Raw genomic sequence first — 17,632 nt, 5'->3', positions numbered from 1 at the left:
ATTACTAAAAAATAAATGCAATATTGTCTAAAAATTTAGTTGTAGGGGTAAGTATTTTATTTATTAATTTAAGGGGGTAATTGTTATATGACGTATAATTCAGGGAAGTAAAATGTATTTTACCCTAACATATATTATAGGATTAATTTTTTTTGTGTTGTTTACCAACCATCCAGTTAAGAGTGCAAGATGAGTCGAGCCGCTGGCGAGACAAGAGCTCGATACGAGCTCAACTCGAGCAGGCTTGAGCTCAAGTTCCTTCACAAACCGAGCTCAAGTCCACGTATTTTGTGTTCAAAAGCTCGTGCGTCGGCTTGCGGGCTTTTCTTTATTTTTTAGTTTTTTATATTTTTTTATATTTTAATTTTTTTTTTGTATATTCAATAATATATCAAACTCATATTCAAAATTTATCATGTATTAGAATTATATTTAATCAGTATTTCATATTTTAATTTTAGAAAACAAAAATAAGAGAAAAAATGCATCACTTTGAAAAGCTAATCGAGTATTGAATTAATATTTGAATTTGAATATATTAAATGATACAGTAATGACATAAATTTTAAAAAATTAAAAAATGTATCTAAAAATAGAAAGCCAATTGAGTCGAACATAATATTTTTTTTAAAGTTAATTGATATTTATCTCTTGTAAAAAGTTATTGAATTGATCATTTTTCCTCTTGTCCTAAGTACAAAATTAGCTGGGGAGGTTTTATTACATGGCAAGTGGAAATTCGGATTGAGTTGCCGCCTTGAGAAGCATCGGGTCGACCCGTTAATTGGGTGATGCATGATTTCGACCATTGATGGGTCCCATGCCGATGAGCTCATTGGTCTGTGTTCGGGCAACAGAGATTAATGACTGAGGAAAGTTGATTCTTCTTTTCCCTTCTCTTTTCTCTCCTCCTCGTCGATTTCCCGAAAGAGAGGAAAAACGAATTCCCGGCTCCCTCACAACGGGAGGAAAGAAAACGCTGTAAAATTTTGTTCAAGATGACGTCAGGTAAGCAATATTCAGTTCCATTGAAAATGAAAATTGATGAGCTTGATTTGGCATAACCCAAGAGTTATCCACATGCCATTTCTATGAATTTCTTGATTTTGTTGGTGGTTTTTTTTCATCTGGGTTTCATTATAATTTTTGTCTTCTTTTGTTTTAGTTTTGGGGTTTGGGGGTCCACGTGTAGGAAATTTAGTGCTGGTTGCTATGTCATCCTTATTTTTGAATGTAGAATGTTCGGTATTTCTTGAGAAATTTACACGTTCGATCGAATTTTATCTTAGGCAATAGTGAATTGCATATCATTGCTTTGAATTGTTTGTTTCGGGTTTTGGGGTAGCAGATACCGATTAATCTTGTTTATTATTGCCAGATTATGCTTTAAAACATGCAGCGGAGCTTGAATCAGCTTCGCGGTTGAGGGCTGCTCAATTCTTGGTAACCAAACGGCCCTGGCTTGGTAATTATTTAATTTTCGTTTTTCTGTTTGTTCCCTGAATTGCATACCATGTATTAGTCTAATTCCAAAAGCTACTTGTACATTTTTGTGCAGAATGGGTTGTTTTGGAAGAGTTATGTTGTATGTCCACTGTTCTTTAGTGCATTTTTGACAGCCTCTTTCCTTTTTTTCCCCTTTTTCCAGATCTTTATGGGGTTAATGTTAGACCTGTTGCTCCTTTCGGTAGTTTGAGTGGGAAATCAGTTGTTGAGACAGCACTTATACACCGCAGCCTTCCTGATGAGTTGCTTTTCGAGGTATGACTCTGCTTTAAAGTAGACTCATCTGTGTAAATTGAATCGCTATACAAGCTTATGACCTTATTGGTCTGCATTCGTTTTCAGAAATAGGTTAGAGAGAAAGCATTTGAATACTAGGCTGGTAGAGCGATGAGAGTAAACATTCAGTTGGGGGCTAAGGAGTTTGCAATCTAATTTTTGTCAAATATGAATTATGATTACCAAGAAAGGTTTAGAAATAGTTATCCAGTGTGGCATGTTAAATAATTGATTGAGTTTTTCGAAATTCTGTATGGTTGAAATCTATGTGGTGCACGATGAATAATTTTCTGCAAATTATGTTTCTTGCCATAGTTTATTACCATAATTTGTGATTCATTTCTACTCAGAAAATAAATTTGTTAGGCATAACAGACTTGCCGAACAATGACAATCATCTTTCTCTAAAGGTCCTTTTTCTTATTTGTGTAAATGAGGACACTGTTATGTGATTGATTTGTTTATTTATTTATTTTTGGCAGATATTTTCAAAGATGACCCCGTATGCCCTAGGAAGGGCAGCCTGTGTTTGTCGAAAATGGAGATATACCATTCGTAATCCTGTGTTTTGGCGCAATGCATGCTTAAGGGCTTGGCAGGTTCACATTAGAATGGCTATGAGGTTTTTCATTATTGATGTGTGCAACTTTTCGGTACTGAAATTTAGGCTTTCCTGTGTAGCTCAATGGAGTGGCAGAAAATTATAAGGTTCTGCAGTCGAAGTATTATGGTTCATGGAGGAAAATGTGGCTTTTCAGACCAAGACTTCGAACTGATGGTGAGATATTTTATTTCGGAATTGTTTTCTTGTTCTTCTGCATGATATTCCCCCTTTACATGATTCAGTAGGATCAAATTACAAGACAAGTATGTCGATTGGGTTAAGCTACTGTTACGGGGCTTCTTCTAGTTTATCTTTATTTACTTTATTCCCAGTTCTTGATAGGGGATTCAATTTCTTTGCAATTAAACAATGACATGCTTCTTCAGAATGTTCTTCTTGTAAAAGCTTAAGGTGAATTGCTTGCCACTTTGTTTTAATTTTCCTTCTCTGCTGGGCTATAATGTATGGACACGGACACGATACAACATAGACACAGCAACATGGAAAATGTAGAAAAATTAGGGCACGACAAGGCTATATATAATATGTAGTTATATATATTCTCAATTTCTCATGAAATTAAAATATGCAATATGAACAATATCAAGATAAAATATAAAATAAGCATGTCTTACATCTATATTTTTAACCAAATGTGGCTTCAAAAATATACACAATCAGTTTATTTTAAAAAATACGCAATGAAAAATTTTTAATATTCAAATTAATTAAATCATCATGACCATCTCCTGAAGTTATAGTAATTTCTAACTTTTAGTTTGAGAGGAGTGAGGTAATTCGTTTTATTTTTTATTAAGCTCAAAATTCTTTTTTTTTTAAATAGTTCAAAACTTTTTGAAATTATGAAAAATATCCAAAACGTCTCATATCCGTGGCATGTCCGACGCTGAGTCCTTTTCTTTTTTTAATTTTCGGACACGCGGAGCGTGTCTGAGACGTGTTCATGTCCGAATGTGTTGTGGTGCTGGTAACTGATGGCAGATGCGATTGGGGTCTTATGGCAACTGCTTGTCTTCTTGTCTTGGAGTATATATCAAATGCCAGATATAACTGATAGATTGGTTTTACACTCTAATCATATCAACCTTAGGTAAAATGATTGGCCTTATGTTAGGTCACTGAAATAGATTGCAGTTTGTGATATTTTCTGATCATGCAAATTAGATTTGAAAGAGACGCCTATCGTTTTCTCAACTTAAGCCACTGACAATGAGCTTTTACAAAATGTTAAACACATTGAGTTAGCTTAGCAAGCAACCCTATCTTATGTGTAAGCTTTATTTTTTAATTTGGTGACGCCATCACAAGTGTGAGAAGGAATCACTTTGATAGTGTTTCTTGAGCAGCAAATGTATCTGGATGGTGCAGTTTTGTTGCCACCATTTGAACCTTGACAATAATATCAATTTTAAGGTAGTTGTAGAGCTTTCTTGAGAGTGCCAGTACTTATGGGCAGTATATAAACCTTTTGCAACATACTTATCTTCATACTTGTCACTCAGTCCTAGTTTTGTAACAGTGCTAACATGTGCTTGGAATCTATAGGTCTTTACGTCAGTCGGAATACCTACATTCGTGCTGGAGTTGCAGAGTGGAAGACCACTAATCCTGTTCATATTGTAAGCTTATCTCTAATTTCAGTTGTGTAGTTCCGCATACTTTTGTGGTTTTTGTTTCAGAGAAGACCTAAACCTTGAAATTCTGATTGACAATGTAGCTTTTGCAAAAAGGGGTAATGTTCAAGATGACTGATATAAATATACATGCTAACATCAAGCATACGGACTTACCCTTTATCTGATCCCATTGGCAGTTATACAGGATTCATATAATTTACAACCAGTCATCATTAAGGGCTTTGTATTGCGTATGTTTGTTTGTCATAAATTATGTATGTTCAAACATTAAAATTTGAAAATACAAGAAACCTTAGAATGATCAAATCATTTAGAATTTATTTGTTTTAGTGTTGACTCTTTTGACCATCAGATAGTGAAGAGATCTGGACCACCTGGTATAAGATCTTTTAAGAATTAATGACTAAAAGAAATGACATTGAATCTTACAGTGTTCTCCATGAAAGTAGTTGTAGTAGGTTCAATTTGTTTCCTTTTCTACTATATTCCTCTGAGTTCCAGTAATTATGTATTGAAATTTCCCAATTTTGTGTTGCAGGTTTGCTACTTCCGGTACTTGCGGTTTTATCCATCTGGAAGGTTTCTCTATAAGGTCATAATCTTTGACTGGTTCTGGCAACTACAACAATTTAGGAATTATATTTATGATGAGTATCTGATTATGATGGTTTTTTTTCCCTTTGCTTGCCAATATTTATAGAATTCGTCTCAAAAAATAAAAGATGTGGTGAAATTCATGAATTTCCGCGCCTCAAAAACTGATTGTGTCTTTAGCGGACAGTACACGCTTTCTGAGGACAAGGTTAGATTCTACTGTTGTTATTTCACATCTGCGTTGGTTTTGTATGGTATCTTATTCTCTTACCAAATTGCAAACAGAGAATTTCATGCAGTTCACATTTTGCTCTTTTTATGTATCAATCCTCGAGTGATCTTTTTGTTAAGTTTCTTTTACATTTTCTGCTACTGGAAACCTGAATTGACCGTGCCACCTGCAGGTTGAAGCTGCTCTTTTGTATCCTGGTTTACGTCCAACTGTGTTAAGAATACGCCTGAGGTATCTTCTAGTCACCCTGTTCTTTCATTGTGAAGAAAATCCTTTTTCCATGTTGGTGCCAAATTCATATTTTGTGGCGTGTGCCTTTTCATTTACTTTTAAGAATCTTTTTCAAGCTTTAGTATTCCAGATACGGACTTTAAATGGCCAAAAAGTCTTAAGGGCCACATGTTTAATGAGTAAATATTTCATTAATGCATTTTATATGGATTTATTATATTGAAAATAGGTTAAGGGGCACAACAGCAGGGGCCAACAATAGAATGGATCTCATTTCACTTGTTACAAGTGGTGTGAATGACGCTGAGGCTAGTGGTCCTGATGAAGATATTCTGGGAGTAGTTGAAGGGTGGCAGGAGGATGAAACACATAACCCTGATGTCCCTGCAGTTTCACACAAGAGGGGCCTAACACCTTTTGTCTTCGTCCCATTTGATGAAGTACGTATTTTATTTTACCCTGCTGTTACTCATATGATTGAACCATAATATATGAGTAGTTTATGTAGAATTTTTCTTCTCCTTTTGCCGCTGAGCTTTTTCATCCAAGAAATAAAGTTGAATATCTGTTGAAATTTTCAACTTCCATAATTTAAAGGATTAGTAATGTAAAACATGATTGCAGATTGTGTACTGTAATTTTCATTATGTCTAAACCTCGGCGTCATAGGGTGTTGATGTAATTATCTTTTATATCTACTTCACTAGTATTAGCGTTATCAGAATCATTTTGTCATATCATCATCTAATCGATATCTTTGCTTTCACTCGCACTTTACAGGTTGAAACTTCGGTACTGAATCTGCCTGTGGAGAAGATGGATTATTTTGTACCTGGTTGATTGGGGCACAGCATGGAGAACCCAAATATGTTTGTAAATAGAAACTATTCATTTTATTGTTTGTTGAAATACTTAAATGGACTTATGGTGTTAAGTTCACTATGTGCCCTGAAGAACTGTATTGTATCGCTCAGTTTTCCAACCATCATATGTGAGATTATCCTAAGATGTATAGGAAGTCAATGTATGAATAAGCTGTTCTTCAAGTGTGGTTGGTCCTTGCGTTGACTCAGAAACCATCTCACCACTCGGGCCAACTTTACTTTCTCTATTCTTGAAATGCTAATCAGGAGATCCAGAACACAAACAACCAAACTGAAACACAGACTATTGATTCTTCATGTTATAGCAGCCTAAATATTACATGGTCTGCTTGGATTTATTACTGTAATGTTCATTGAAGAGAAACACAAACAGCATTACATCTTGATGTGGTTCAATTTCATCAGCAGGACTGGCAATCACAACTTCACATGCTAGACTTGACGACATCTTCCTTGTACAAAATGGAATTCCAAGTTGGGTTTCGAGGAAGAAATGTGTCCTGCCAAATCAAACAGTATCAGAAAATATATAAGGCCAGCAAAACAAGGTAACAATCCTGTCTGATACACTAACGATGAACACTGTAACTTGAGAGAAAAAAGCAGAGTCCAGAAATTTTAAGATACAGACAGTTGTAGTAAAAGAGAATGTTCTAAGACGGAAAAAACATGCATATAAGGTGAACAATCTCTTTCCTGGAAAGAAACAAGACAAACAATATGATCAAACTTGTGATCATCGCTAATAAATGCAATAGAAACCCCAATCCAATAACCATGTTGATGATTGCTGAACCATCTCACACTATCCCCTTCATCCAATTATTTCAAGAACCAATCAACAACCAGCAAAAGGGTGTCAAGAATTCTAATCCCACTTGAACCAAAGTTTCTCACATGAAGCGCCCACCCACAAAAGAAGCAATACTAACATCCTCACACAATACACATTCATCCTTGAGGAAGAAGAAGAAGAAGGAGCTTACAGAGACGTAAGAGCAAGTGGGGATGACGGAAAAGGAATGATTTTGAGCATGAAAAAAGGCGGCGACACAGAGATGAGCGGCGAGGCCTTGTCCCCTCTTGCTGGGCGGCACGTAGGTATGAGTTATATCCATCACTAGTTTGCCGCCATCATCACCCCTCAACTCATACTCAAGGTATGCTTTCTTGTCCCCCGTCTCGAATTTCATCTCTTTCTCGTTCCAAACTATCTTATTCTTCTCCTCCTCCGCCGCCGCCGCCATATTTTCCTCTCTCTCTCTCTCCCTCCCTCCTGTATCTTTTTGTTTATTCAAATCAAAAGGGAAAACATCTCCATCTAATATTTATATTATTCTCCACATTCATATAATAAATAATATTTTATATTTTTAAATAAAAAATATATATAAATTCATACATCATATTTTTTTTCAAAAAAATTAACTTCAAAATATTATTGGCATAACAATAAAATTAATATTGTGGTATTATTATCTTTTTATATATAATATAGATATAAATGCACAACTTTACTTTTGTTCTATATTAATTATGATTTTATCAATTACTTACCCTTTCTTTTATTTAACTTAATAAAATTGTAAAAGTATACGCACACTTCAAATGTGTTTGAGGGCTAATATCATCTTTGCTCCCCTAAAATATATTCAATATAATTACTTATTTTTATCTAAAATAAATAAATAATTAATAATTTAATCTTATCACCAAAGTAATAATTTTATCTGAAAAATAAAACTTTCTTTTCATGCTGAAATCCACAACTTTGGTATAAGATAATATTATGTTATATGACGAAAAAGCCCACAGAGACACAGACTTTCTTAGAACTCAAGTCAGAAGACCCCAAAGCCCAAACACACTTCATAGTCCTCCTCACTGCACTTTCACTGCCCTTCTCTCTAATCTCATCTCTCTCTCTCTCTCTCAGTGTGTGCGAAAATGGTGGACACTAAGGTGGAGACCATAGCAAGATTGGCGCAGTGGAAAATTGAGAGTTTCGGCCCAACCACAGCCTACAAAAGATCCGACCTTTTCAAAATCGGCATATGGAATTGGTATCTCTCACCTTTCACTTGTTAGATCTCTACCTATATGTATGAATGCTGATCATGATGACGGCGATTTTTGGTGGCTTTTCTAGGTGTTTATCGGTGGAGAGGAACCGGTCAATGTGTGTCCGCCTTTTCCCCGAACCTTCTCGGGTTTCCAAGGAGCAGCCGCCTATTGCCCGTTTTGTCATACGTGTCACCACCTCCGGCTTCAATCGCAGACCCTACATTTCTCCCAGTACGTATTCACCTCGGATTTTTGTTTTTCTATGTTTTATTGATTCTAGGTTATTGCTTTTTGTTTTTTGATTGCTGTGGTTGACTTTTTTCTCATCAGTTGAGCTTTTTACCTGCTGCTTTTATCCTCGGGTTTGCTACTGTGGAGTATCTATCTTTATCTTCCCCTTTTTCTTGTTTTTGGGTTTCCTTTATTGTCTTTCTGAAAGATTGATCAGTTAAAACTTAAAAATGCAATGTTGGCATCAACTTTCTGTTTGACTTCTGAAGATAAAATTAACATTGGCTAAAATAAGTAGATTGATGTAAAATTAGCTTTTGAAAAAAGAATCGGCTTCGTGTTCGACTGGGCCTTCCATTTGGAATAGGATATTCGTAATAAAGCTAGCTGCAATTTTACAATGTACTCTTCACTGTAAAAAATACTTTATTACAGTAAAACAGATCTGAATTCCTACAAGGTCATATTGCACCTGTTAAGCTTGAAGCTTTATGCCTTTTTCTTTTTTTTTCTCCCCCTGGTTGTTGTCATTTGTTTTCTCAAGGGCCTCTGAATGACTTCACACTGTTGAAGACGGCAATCTGTTGTGTCACTCTTGCCCTGTGTTATCCCAAGAACTGCATCCCCACCTATGAGCACCTACATTGCTTCACAAGCTTGTGTATAAATCCAGTTTATGTAATGTATAACTACCTGCTTGTTTGTTTGATTTTATTCAATTGATGTTTATTGCTTTATGTTGCAGTTCATGAGAGAGTGCTTCGGATGAGTGATGACTTTGCCTGTCTGGTGGATATTACTGTTCAAGGTCGATTCATCATTGATGTTGAATTTCTGGACCTTAAGATCTACCCTATAAATGTGAGATGTTACACATATCTTTTGTCAATAGAGAACTTAGAGTCTGTTACAACCATATTGATTGATGTAGATGACATTTGGTAAAAAGACCTTATGAACAATTATAAGTTCTGAGGAGCAGGTCTTTTTTAACCATATATATTTGCTTCTACTTCCTCAACCAAAAAATCTGTTGGAAGCATACCTAAAGATTTGTGCTGAATTTGGAGAGTTTTAGAGAAAAGGGAAAAATTGAACATAGAAGTGAACTTTCATTTAGAGTGTGTTTATAGTATTTTACTTACATTGGCTATCATTGAAACTTCTTTTCTCTCTTGCTATTAAACCGCAGGGTGGAGAAGCCACTTCCATATGGCCCGGTGATGGCACGATGAAAAATCTAGCAACTCAAAACACTCTCAGATGTCTCTCTCGCATGCTTGATGAGGCTATTCATGCAGATGTTACCATCAATACAGCAGATGGGACACTTCAAGCTCACAAGGCAATTCTTTCTGCAAGCTCTCCCGTTTTCCAGAGCATGTTCCAACATAATCTCAAGGAAAAAGAGTCGTCAACCATTGACATTGAAGATATGACATCCGAGTCTTGCATGGCACTTCTCAGCTACTTGTATGGTACCATGAACCAGGAAGATTTTTGGAAGCACCGCTTGGCGTTGTTGGGTGCGGCAAACAAGTACGATATTGTAGGCTTGAAGGATGCATGTGAAGAAAGTCTTCTAGAAGATATTAACTCAGGAAACGTGCTTGAGAGGTTGCAAGAGGCTTGGCTGTATCAACTGGATAAACTGAAGAAAGGATGCTTAATGTATTTGCTTGATTTTGGCAAGATCTATGATGTTAGAGAAGAAATGAATGATTTCTTCAGACAGGCAGACAGGGAACTAGTGGTAGAGATGTTCCAGGAGCTGCTTGCAGTTTGGAAACCAGCATAAAGGCTTCGTAAGAGGTTTTTACCTTGTATCATCTGTATAAAGAATCCCTACAGCTCACTAATTACAGCATTTCTAGGTACGTGATTGAGGTAAAGAGATATCCATATAGAGCTGTAATATAGTTATTGAATGTGAATCATGTAAAGTTTATGACTGCTTGTAATTTGAATAGACTGAAATGCATTAATACCATAATTAAGAAAAAGAATGGAATTCAATAAGGGACTCTGTCTCCATATACATTACCTATTATGAATTAGGATCTTTAAGTAAATGAATCAAGATTTATCATATGAAGCTGCTAATGAAATTCATGAATGTCTCCTGCTTAGGTTAGTAAGCATGTAAGGTATGTCGTCCTATGGATACTTTATTAGCAACAGACCTGTCAGAAAAATATTTCATTAAGATCCCAATGCATGGTTAATAAAAAATATTGATGCAGTACTTGGATTCAAACTTTCCATTATATCAGCACAATTTCAACATATGCTACATCTGAGATCTTTTTGTCATAAGGCAAGGAAGACAAATCAGGTGACCCTAGTGGATTTTCGGGAACAGTCACTGGGGGAAACTAAAAATCAGGAGGGGCAGGGAGGATAGGTTTATTTCAGGACTGTACACAAAAATCTATAAAATACAGAAGTGTACAGTTTCCCTTATTTTTACAGTGGCTGTGTGGTGAGGCCATTTGGTTTCAACCCTAATCAATCAATCCCTTCTTGAACTTCATTTGTCAAGTTTCTTGGACGATTGGGTGAAGAACCATATCAAAGTTTAAAGGAATTGATCATCTTCTGCAGAGATTGGTGATGGTTAAAGAAGCAGCAATAGAAGAAAACCAATTTACTCCATTAATCAAGCAGCAGCTATGGTGATTCGCTGAAGGGTAATCGTTTTGATCCTCGCTCCAACGAATCTCTCCATAGTCTGTATCTCACTCCCAGCTTATCATATGAAACTGGCCAATTCCAGACATTTGCCCCGTTAAGCATGCGCTCCTGTTGCCCAAGTACTAGCCGTAGATCCTCATTCAAAACCTGTTCATATAGTTCAAGGTTAAGATATGAAAACATGTGATTTGAAGTAAAAAATGGATGGAAATGGGTCGGCACAATTAATTGGCAGAAGATGGAGAAATAAATGAAGTTTCACCTTTTCAGCAAAATGTCTCCACAAATGTTGCATGAAAGGAACATGCCTAAGTATTGGAGCAAAGTCGAGGGACATTCTGTACAACAACCTCGTCTTATTTCTTGATGAAGGTAAGCAAACATGAAGTTGGTGAAGATGTGTAGTACACTCTTTTGTAGTCTGCCCTTCCAATTTCCCAGGCTTTGAGATTCCAATAGTAGACAGTACCATACACGGTGGTCGAAATTCCATGTCGATGGGATATGGATCCCAGTATCCTTGCAGACCAGATGTAGGCGTCAAAAATTTCACCAAGCTGAGAATAAAATGGAAAAGAATAAGTTTGGTATTTTCTTGCAATCATTTTGATTTGCTTCATGTAATTACAATTAATTATTAGAATCGGTGTAAATCTAGGTCCATAATGATCTAATAATAGTAAATATGACAGTCTGGACAGGTTTCTTGCAAAACTGTATGCTGGTTAGTATATTAAACATATTTAATCAAGATAAGTTCAAAAAGTAACCTGGGAACACTCCACCCCTTAGCAAATGTTGAGGTATGGGTGAAAGGAGCATGTGCAAGATCCAAAAGGTTGTCCAGAAGTAACCCATGTTCAACCGGAAGCTCCATAACAATCTGCTTTTCCCAAGGACATCAGAATGAAGATACGTACTATTCAACAAAATATACCTGAAACATACTATTAACAGTTCCAAAAGCATGTCTAAATGCAGGTAAAACATACCTCAGCATGTATTTGAAATCCTGATGGAGGCAATAATGAAGGTAGGTCTGCTGTTGGAGGATCATCGCCTGGCCAAATCCAAATCATTCCCTCTTGCTCAAAGCATGGCAACGCCCTGATCTTTACATTAAGTAATTTAGTTGACGGCATCTTCTCACATTTTCCATCCGTAGCATATTCCCATCCTGATGTTAATCATTACATGAAACGAGTAATTCTCAACCTTCCAGGGTTACAATTAATATCATGAAAGATTATCAGTGATTCATCTAATCGGTAATACAGAAGTACAAAATTAATAATGTCCTCATAATCTCACCATGATAAGGACACTGTATCCGGCCCTCATTAACTGAACCCAAATGAAGAGGGCAGGCCCTGTGAGCGCAAGTGTTCTGGACACACCCTGGCTTGCCATCCTTTCCACGGAAGAGAACCCATGGTTCTTCAAAGCAATCTATTGGTACCTGATAGGTAATAATAATAAAGAACTATCAAGAAAACAAGGATAGATGCAGAACTCAAAAGCAAGGTAGTTTAGCAGATATTACACAAAATCTAGGTCCTCAAATAGACTCACCATGGTGTCATCCTTCAGGTCTGCAGAAAAAGCTACAGGGTACCAAAAGTTTCTCAAACGAGCATGGTAAGCTTGGACGGGACCAGACACGTTAAGGCTTTTCTTTGGCAGCCTTCTGTTCACAGTATCAAGAGAGTTTGGAGAAGTACTAGGAGTAGGGAGTAACAAGTCAGATTCTGTTGTGTTTCTATCTTGTAACTTTTTATCATTGACCAATATTTCCATGAAAGCTAGCTTGTCCAAAGCAGTGGAAATCCTTGCTTCTGATATATGTACCTGTATGTTTTCAAGATTCCAAAACAGTTCAGGGGCTACCAGAGATTTTAATTCTTAATCAGCAGAGGTCATATTTCTCGTAATAAAGAACTTGCTTTCGCAGGCACCTGCACCTGATCTAGGAAAAAGTTTGCATGTAATTGACATAATTTCATACCACATATAACAATAGAGCTATACCTGATTGTGGGCTTGTGCCAATTCCTCCTGTAATTCAGCCAGTTCCTTCTTAAGAGTTCCTATTGATTTGAACTCACGAGCAAGAGGGTTTAATACTTCCACAACCTGCAGCCACATTTGAAGTTAAAAATTGGAGAATCCCAAAGGAATCAAATAATAAAAAGATTCCAACAGCATCACCATTCAAGGGAAAAGCAACCCAAGTTGACGTTAGTCCTGCGACTTACTACTGGAAAGAAGATGCAACCAGAGGAAACAGATTAAAGAGAAATTGTTCAGTAACCTTTTCATGCAGAAGCATGATCGTGAGAACATCTTGCCGAGCCTTCCAATCACAGTATTGTATGTCATATCTAGCCACCTCTAGAGCTTGATGCACGTCAACAAACTTGCCTTTATAATGGGGCACCTTAGACCGTGGATCTTCTACATCAAACAGTGTTGTCCAAGGATTTTTCCTTTCAACCAACCCACCTTCCTCCCCAATGATAGCAAAAACTCCAAAGCCTCCTCTGGCACACTGGAGATCCCAGACACAACAAGGTTGAGCAAAAATAATGGAGTGCAAAATTTTATTACAGATATAGGCTACTGCATAATACCAAATAGGTTTCTCCCTTAAAAAACAAAGGGCATGCATCCCCAATAAAGAGGCCCTATGAACTAATCAACCAAGTCACAAGAATAAGATGGTCAGCAGTCATTAGACTAAACCAAAACTTTAGCTGAGAATATTTAGGAAGGAAAATGTTTGGAGTAAGAAACTAGTATAGCAGATTATGTATCCGAATGCAAAGCTAAAGTTAAAGCCTTGTCTGACACTTGCTTTCAAAATTTCAAGTGAGAGGGAGAGTGCTAGAATGTTGAAATGGAACAGTTTCTGCATAGCCTACTCGCTCAATTAGATTGTTTCCCTCTCCAGTTTCTACTCTATGCAACTAGCAACTACAATCCACTTGTAAGCTTAAAAGGTCTGATCTTCCTATACTGAAACAACAAAAAAACACATTAAAGACACCCTTCTCATTGTTTTGCAGTGAGAGATGCTATAGCCAGTCCAGCATAAGATGGAATTTAACTAGTAAAAAAACTTAAAAAGGCCCTTTTCCAAAAACTCCACCTCAAACTTCCTGAAGTATCAAAGCAATCAGGACGAAGTCATCAAAAAAATTAATCAGATACTGCTCACCAGAAGAATTATCAGAAGCAGAAAACTAAAACTGTCAATGACCCGCAGATAATGGAGCACACCACTCCAGATACATATAATCAAGAAATAAGCTAGAGAATCCGATAAAGCACTTGGCCAGTGGCGTCAATACTCCATATTCCACTAATAACGCATCTTCTAAAAGAAAGGAAAACCCAAAAACCAGCTCAACTAAATTCAACAGTAGATTAACAACACAGCCCAGGAAAAAAAAATCAAGAAACAAACAAATGAACCAAAAAAGGAAGTACCCTTTTGTTGCCAAACTTGGTTGAACGGGAGAAAGAGATTGGAAGCGAAAGAGCAGCAGCAGTAGCAATGGCGGACATGGCAGAGCTCGGGTCGGGTCAAAACGAAAAAACTGCCAGATATAACCGGACCCGGGTAAGGAAAGAGAGAGAGAGAGAGGAGAGAAAAACAGGGAATATTTTAGTGAGAGAGAGTAATAGTTTCTTGATAAGAGGTGGGTGTTTCGCGCGATCTCGACTGCCCTCCTGCGAACGCCACTTGGAAGCCGTGGGGCTCCCTCTGTTTCACTCGTGGCGCCTTGCTTTTCCACACACTGTTTGAAAATTCTGAAATTTGTAATGCTTTTAAGATCACACAAATATCTTATATTTATATATGTGGAGTAATACAGTGTTGTCTTCTTGTCTTCCCTGAGAGGTGGGGTTGAAGTTGTAAGAGAATATCTCATAATCTTGCCCAGTGGCCAGCTAGGATGCTCAACATATCTTCTTCTCTTCATTTCTTTTTGTTTTCTCATTCACCAAAATCTGCGTTTAAAATTCTATTACATCTTTTATCTTTTTTACAGCACCATCATTTCAACACTCTACACCCATAAATCTTTTTGAAAATAAAAATAAACTTACACTTTTTTTAAATAAATTTTAAAATTACACATATACCGCTGCACAAAATTTTTTTTTTTTGCACTTGACTCCCTACCATCAACGTTTGAATGAAAAAATATTAACGTCAGCAAAAAAAAATTTACGTAATTTTTTAATTTTATTCATTATTTAACATCCCATATAATATTTTTATATTTAAAAAGAAGAAAATGTAATATATATATATATATATATATGTAAAGTTAAAAGTGTGTATACCACAAAATGACTAGATTTTCGTTCATCTATAGCTATTCTATATCCAATGACTATAATTGAAGAGCAATATTTTATTATATTTTACCCTTTTTTACTTTATGTATTACATTTACCTCGTACAAATACAAAAAAATATTACAGGCAGATGTTAAATGAGAAGTGAAATAAAAATTTTATGTATTTTTTATTTTTTTAAGTCAGCATCTTGGTTTAAATCCTACCACAAGGGAGACAAATGTAACTAGTGAATTACTTATGAATATATTTGATCAGGCTTGAAATCGCAGATCGCACTCCAGGCTCGTTATCCACTTTCCGCTCCCGATCACCGATATTCTGACAATGAGAAAAAAAATGTTATCTAGCCGGGGAAAGTCCCGGCGAAGATACTCCGACACTCAAGTCAGTGTCGATAATCATGAAAAATATATCGCCTCTTTCCCAGAAAATAAAAATACTCTCTCTTAATGGTAAATATTTTTTAGATTCTAAAAATTACCTTCCTCTGTGCAACTTTCTTTCTCTTATACTGATCACACCAACAGACTGACGTGTCTCCCCACGATCTTCATATCTATTCCCACGATTCTACATAATGCACTCAAGGTCCAGTATTAGAGGCACTAACTGTGCCGTTAAATATCTTATAACTTGGCAGTTAATACTTGGTCAACTCCCTCATACGTTTTAGGTTTGCCCATCCTCTGGAGGGTACATTTGTCTTTTTCCAATTCCCCCTCATCATTACTCCCCCACTTCTTTGAGTGATATCACTCCAAGAAGTCGAAACGGCCCTATCCGACTGTTCAGCTGATGATCTTGGAGCGTTTACGAGCTTCCACGTGTCGCTCGTCGTCCCGTACCTCGATTCAAGCCCCTTTGGAGGACAGATGTTGCTTGGGGATTGGGCAACAGTCAAATTTGAAACCGCCTTCCCCAATATATATACAAATCCATTTCAAATCCTCCCCATAGTTCTACATACATCATTCGAAGCCACTGCACTGAAGAGTTTTATCTCCCGTTGATCTCCTTCAACTAGCTGATCTTCTTCAACTCTCGATCTTCCCATTTACTTCCAAGTACCATGTCTTCCCCTACTACTTCTAACATAGGGTCTAACTCCGCTGAGTTTTCTTCATCCACTCCCTCCGATATGCTTCTTAGGGATTTAGTACCCCCTAGGCGTAGATCTCGTGCCCATAATCAAGCAAATAGGTCTGGTTCAAATGAGGCTCCTGCCCCGGAGAGAACCCAACTACAGTCGCAACTTAATCCTTGGACAGGAATAATCAGCACTGTTAGGTTACAAATTCAAAATATAAAGGATAAATTTTTCATCCCTTCTAACTATGAAATAGTCATTCTCGATCCTCCGACCGTATGCACCAGCCTCCGCCCGATTTTTGTTCCTTCTCTTTGCAACACCTTGAAGCGGGATTACACTTTCCCTTATCCCCTTCTATAGCACTAATCTTGCGTCGTTTGAATTTATATCCTATGCAATTATCTCCTAACTCTATTCGGCACATTATCCTTTTTGTCATTATCATGCGTGTACATAGGTTTGAACCTAGCTTTGAAAACTTTTGATCGTTGTACTCCTTCACGACCTCTGCACGGTCTGGAGACAATGGTTTTTTCTACCTAACCTCCCGCAAAGCATGTAGATTTCTTGACTCCCTTACTTTCAATGTTGGTCCTTGGAAGACAAAATTCATCTTTGTCAAACCACCTCCCGGTCGCGAATGACCCTTCTCTCTTGACTGGAAGGTAGATAAGCCTACACCCATTACTGAAGGTGAGGGCTTAGATGGGGATCAAATAAGCAGCATCACCACCTATCGGTATAATCCGAAGAAGATTTTAGTTGAAGAGATCCTCTGGCTCGCCCATCTAACTCCTGCTCCCCTCCAGGTGGAGGGTACCTTAGGTGATACGATTTCCTATCTCTCATTTCTTTTTTCTAACAACATTTAACGAGACTTTTCTTTTTCTTCCTGCAGTTTCCATGGTGAGTCAAGCCCGCATCAACCAACGTCTTCGTGCCCAATTCCAAGCTCAAGCTCGAGCTGCGACTCAAACTGCAACACAGCTCGCATCCCCTTCTCAACCTGCTCTCGCTGCCTCCTCAACACCCGATGCTGATATACCTCAGGGCCCTGTTCCTATTGAGGTTGGTAGCGAAGAAACTCAGTCACGGGGCCTTCTTCCCCAACATCAACTTACAATCCGATCCAGTAGCATGAGGTCACGAAATCGCCCTTTCAATGATGGGGACTTTGCCGAATCCTCGAGGAAGCAG

General features: G+C 37.3%; 4 protein-coding genes across 4 annotated transcripts; 2 read left to right on the top strand and 2 right to left on the bottom strand.

Moving 5' to 3' along the window:
- The first annotated feature begins 732 nt into the window (after positions 1–732).
- FBP7 (F-box protein 7) lies at positions 733–6,147 on the top strand. The gene is made up of 11 exons (XM_011071227.3): positions 733–1,008; positions 1,379–1,465; positions 1,649–1,761; positions 2,265–2,381; positions 2,464–2,560; positions 3,953–4,026; positions 4,583–4,636; positions 4,745–4,846; positions 5,043–5,101; positions 5,331–5,541; positions 5,882–6,147. Exons 1-11 carry the CDS (start codon positions 999–1,001, stop codon positions 5,939–5,941), a joined length of 984 nt encoding a protein of 327 aa, XP_011069529.1. The 5' UTR covers positions 733–998; the 3' UTR covers positions 5,942–6,147.
- A 110-nt stretch (positions 6,148–6,257) lies between these two features.
- Positions 6,258–7,299, bottom strand: LOC105155363 (Acyl-CoA N-acyltransferases (NAT) superfamily protein). Its single transcript, XM_011071226.3, has 2 exons — positions 6,972–7,299; positions 6,258–6,485 (listed from the first exon to the last, which is right to left on the bottom strand). The coding sequence occupies exons 1-2, from the start codon at positions 7,230–7,232 to the stop codon at positions 6,411–6,413; spliced, it is 336 nt and encodes a 111-aa protein (XP_011069528.3). The 5' UTR covers positions 7,233–7,299; the 3' UTR covers positions 6,258–6,410.
- Positions 7,300–7,810: 511 nt separating this feature from the next.
- LOC105155362 (BTB/POZ domain-containing protein At1g21780) lies at positions 7,811–10,299 on the top strand. Its single transcript, XM_011071225.3, has 4 exons — positions 7,811–8,048; positions 8,135–8,280; positions 9,026–9,141; positions 9,473–10,299. Exons 1-4 carry the CDS (start codon positions 7,933–7,935, stop codon positions 10,076–10,078), a joined length of 984 nt encoding a protein of 327 aa, XP_011069527.1. The 5' UTR covers positions 7,811–7,932; the 3' UTR covers positions 10,079–10,299.
- A 227-nt stretch (positions 10,300–10,526) lies between these two features.
- LOC105155361 (chlorophyllide a oxygenase, chloroplastic) lies at positions 10,527–14,798 on the bottom strand. The gene is made up of 9 exons (XM_011071224.3): positions 14,464–14,798; positions 13,286–13,522; positions 13,003–13,107; positions 12,547–12,822; positions 12,286–12,433; positions 11,967–12,151; positions 11,745–11,857; positions 11,237–11,531; positions 10,527–11,121 (listed from the first exon to the last, which is right to left on the bottom strand). Exons 1-9 carry the CDS (start codon positions 14,539–14,541, stop codon positions 10,951–10,953), a joined length of 1,608 nt encoding a protein of 535 aa, XP_011069526.1. The 5' UTR covers positions 14,542–14,798; the 3' UTR covers positions 10,527–10,950.
- Between the last annotated feature and the right edge of the window lie 2,834 nt (positions 14,799–17,632).

The sequence above is a fragment of the Sesamum indicum genome, linkage group LG2 (assembly GCF_026168435.1).
Source record: "Sesamum indicum cultivar Baizhima isolate 11 linkage group LG2, ASM2616843v1, whole genome shotgun sequence".
NCBI lineage: Eukaryota > Viridiplantae > Streptophyta > Magnoliopsida > Lamiales > Pedaliaceae > Sesamum > Sesamum indicum.
The sequence above is the reverse complement of the archived record's forward strand: the minus strand, read 5'-3'. Positions and strand labels throughout refer to the sequence as shown.

Coding starts and splice junctions, on each gene's coding strand:
- FBP7 (XM_011071227.3), top strand. Junction 1,466..1,648: donor AACCAAACGGCCCTGGCTTG/GTAATTATTTAA, acceptor CCCTTTTTCCAG/ATCTTTATGGGGTTAATGTT. Junction 2,382..2,463: donor CATGCTTAAGGGCTTGGCAG/GTTCACATTAGA, acceptor TTTCCTGTGTAG/CTCAATGGAGTGGCAGAAAA.
- LOC105155363 (XM_011071226.3), bottom strand. CDS start 7,232: ATGGCGGCGGCGGCGGAGGAGGAGAAGAATAAGATAGTTTGGAACGAG. Junction 6,486..6,971: donor CCACTTGCTCTTACGTCTCT/GTAAGCTCCTTC, acceptor TTGATTTGGCAG/GACACATTTCTTCCTCGAAA.
- LOC105155362 (XM_011071225.3), top strand. CDS start 7,933: ATGGTGGACACTAAGGTGGAGACCATAGCAAGATTGGCGCAGTGGAAA. Junction 8,049..8,134: donor AAAATCGGCATATGGAATTG/GTATCTCTCACC, acceptor TGGCTTTTCTAG/GTGTTTATCGGTGGAGAGGA. Junction 9,142..9,472: donor TTAAGATCTACCCTATAAAT/GTGAGATGTTAC, acceptor ATTAAACCGCAG/GGTGGAGAAGCCACTTCCAT.
- LOC105155361 (XM_011071224.3), bottom strand. CDS start 14,541: ATGTCCGCCATTGCTACTGCTGCTGCTCTTTCGCTTCCAATCTCTTTC. Junction 12,823..13,002: donor TGGCACAAGCCCACAATCAG/GTATAGCTCTAT, acceptor GAAAACATACAG/GTACATATATCAGAAGCAAG. Junction 11,858..11,966: donor GATTTCAAATACATGCTGAG/GTATGTTTTACC, acceptor TGGGAAAAGCAG/ATTGTTATGGAGCTTCCGGT.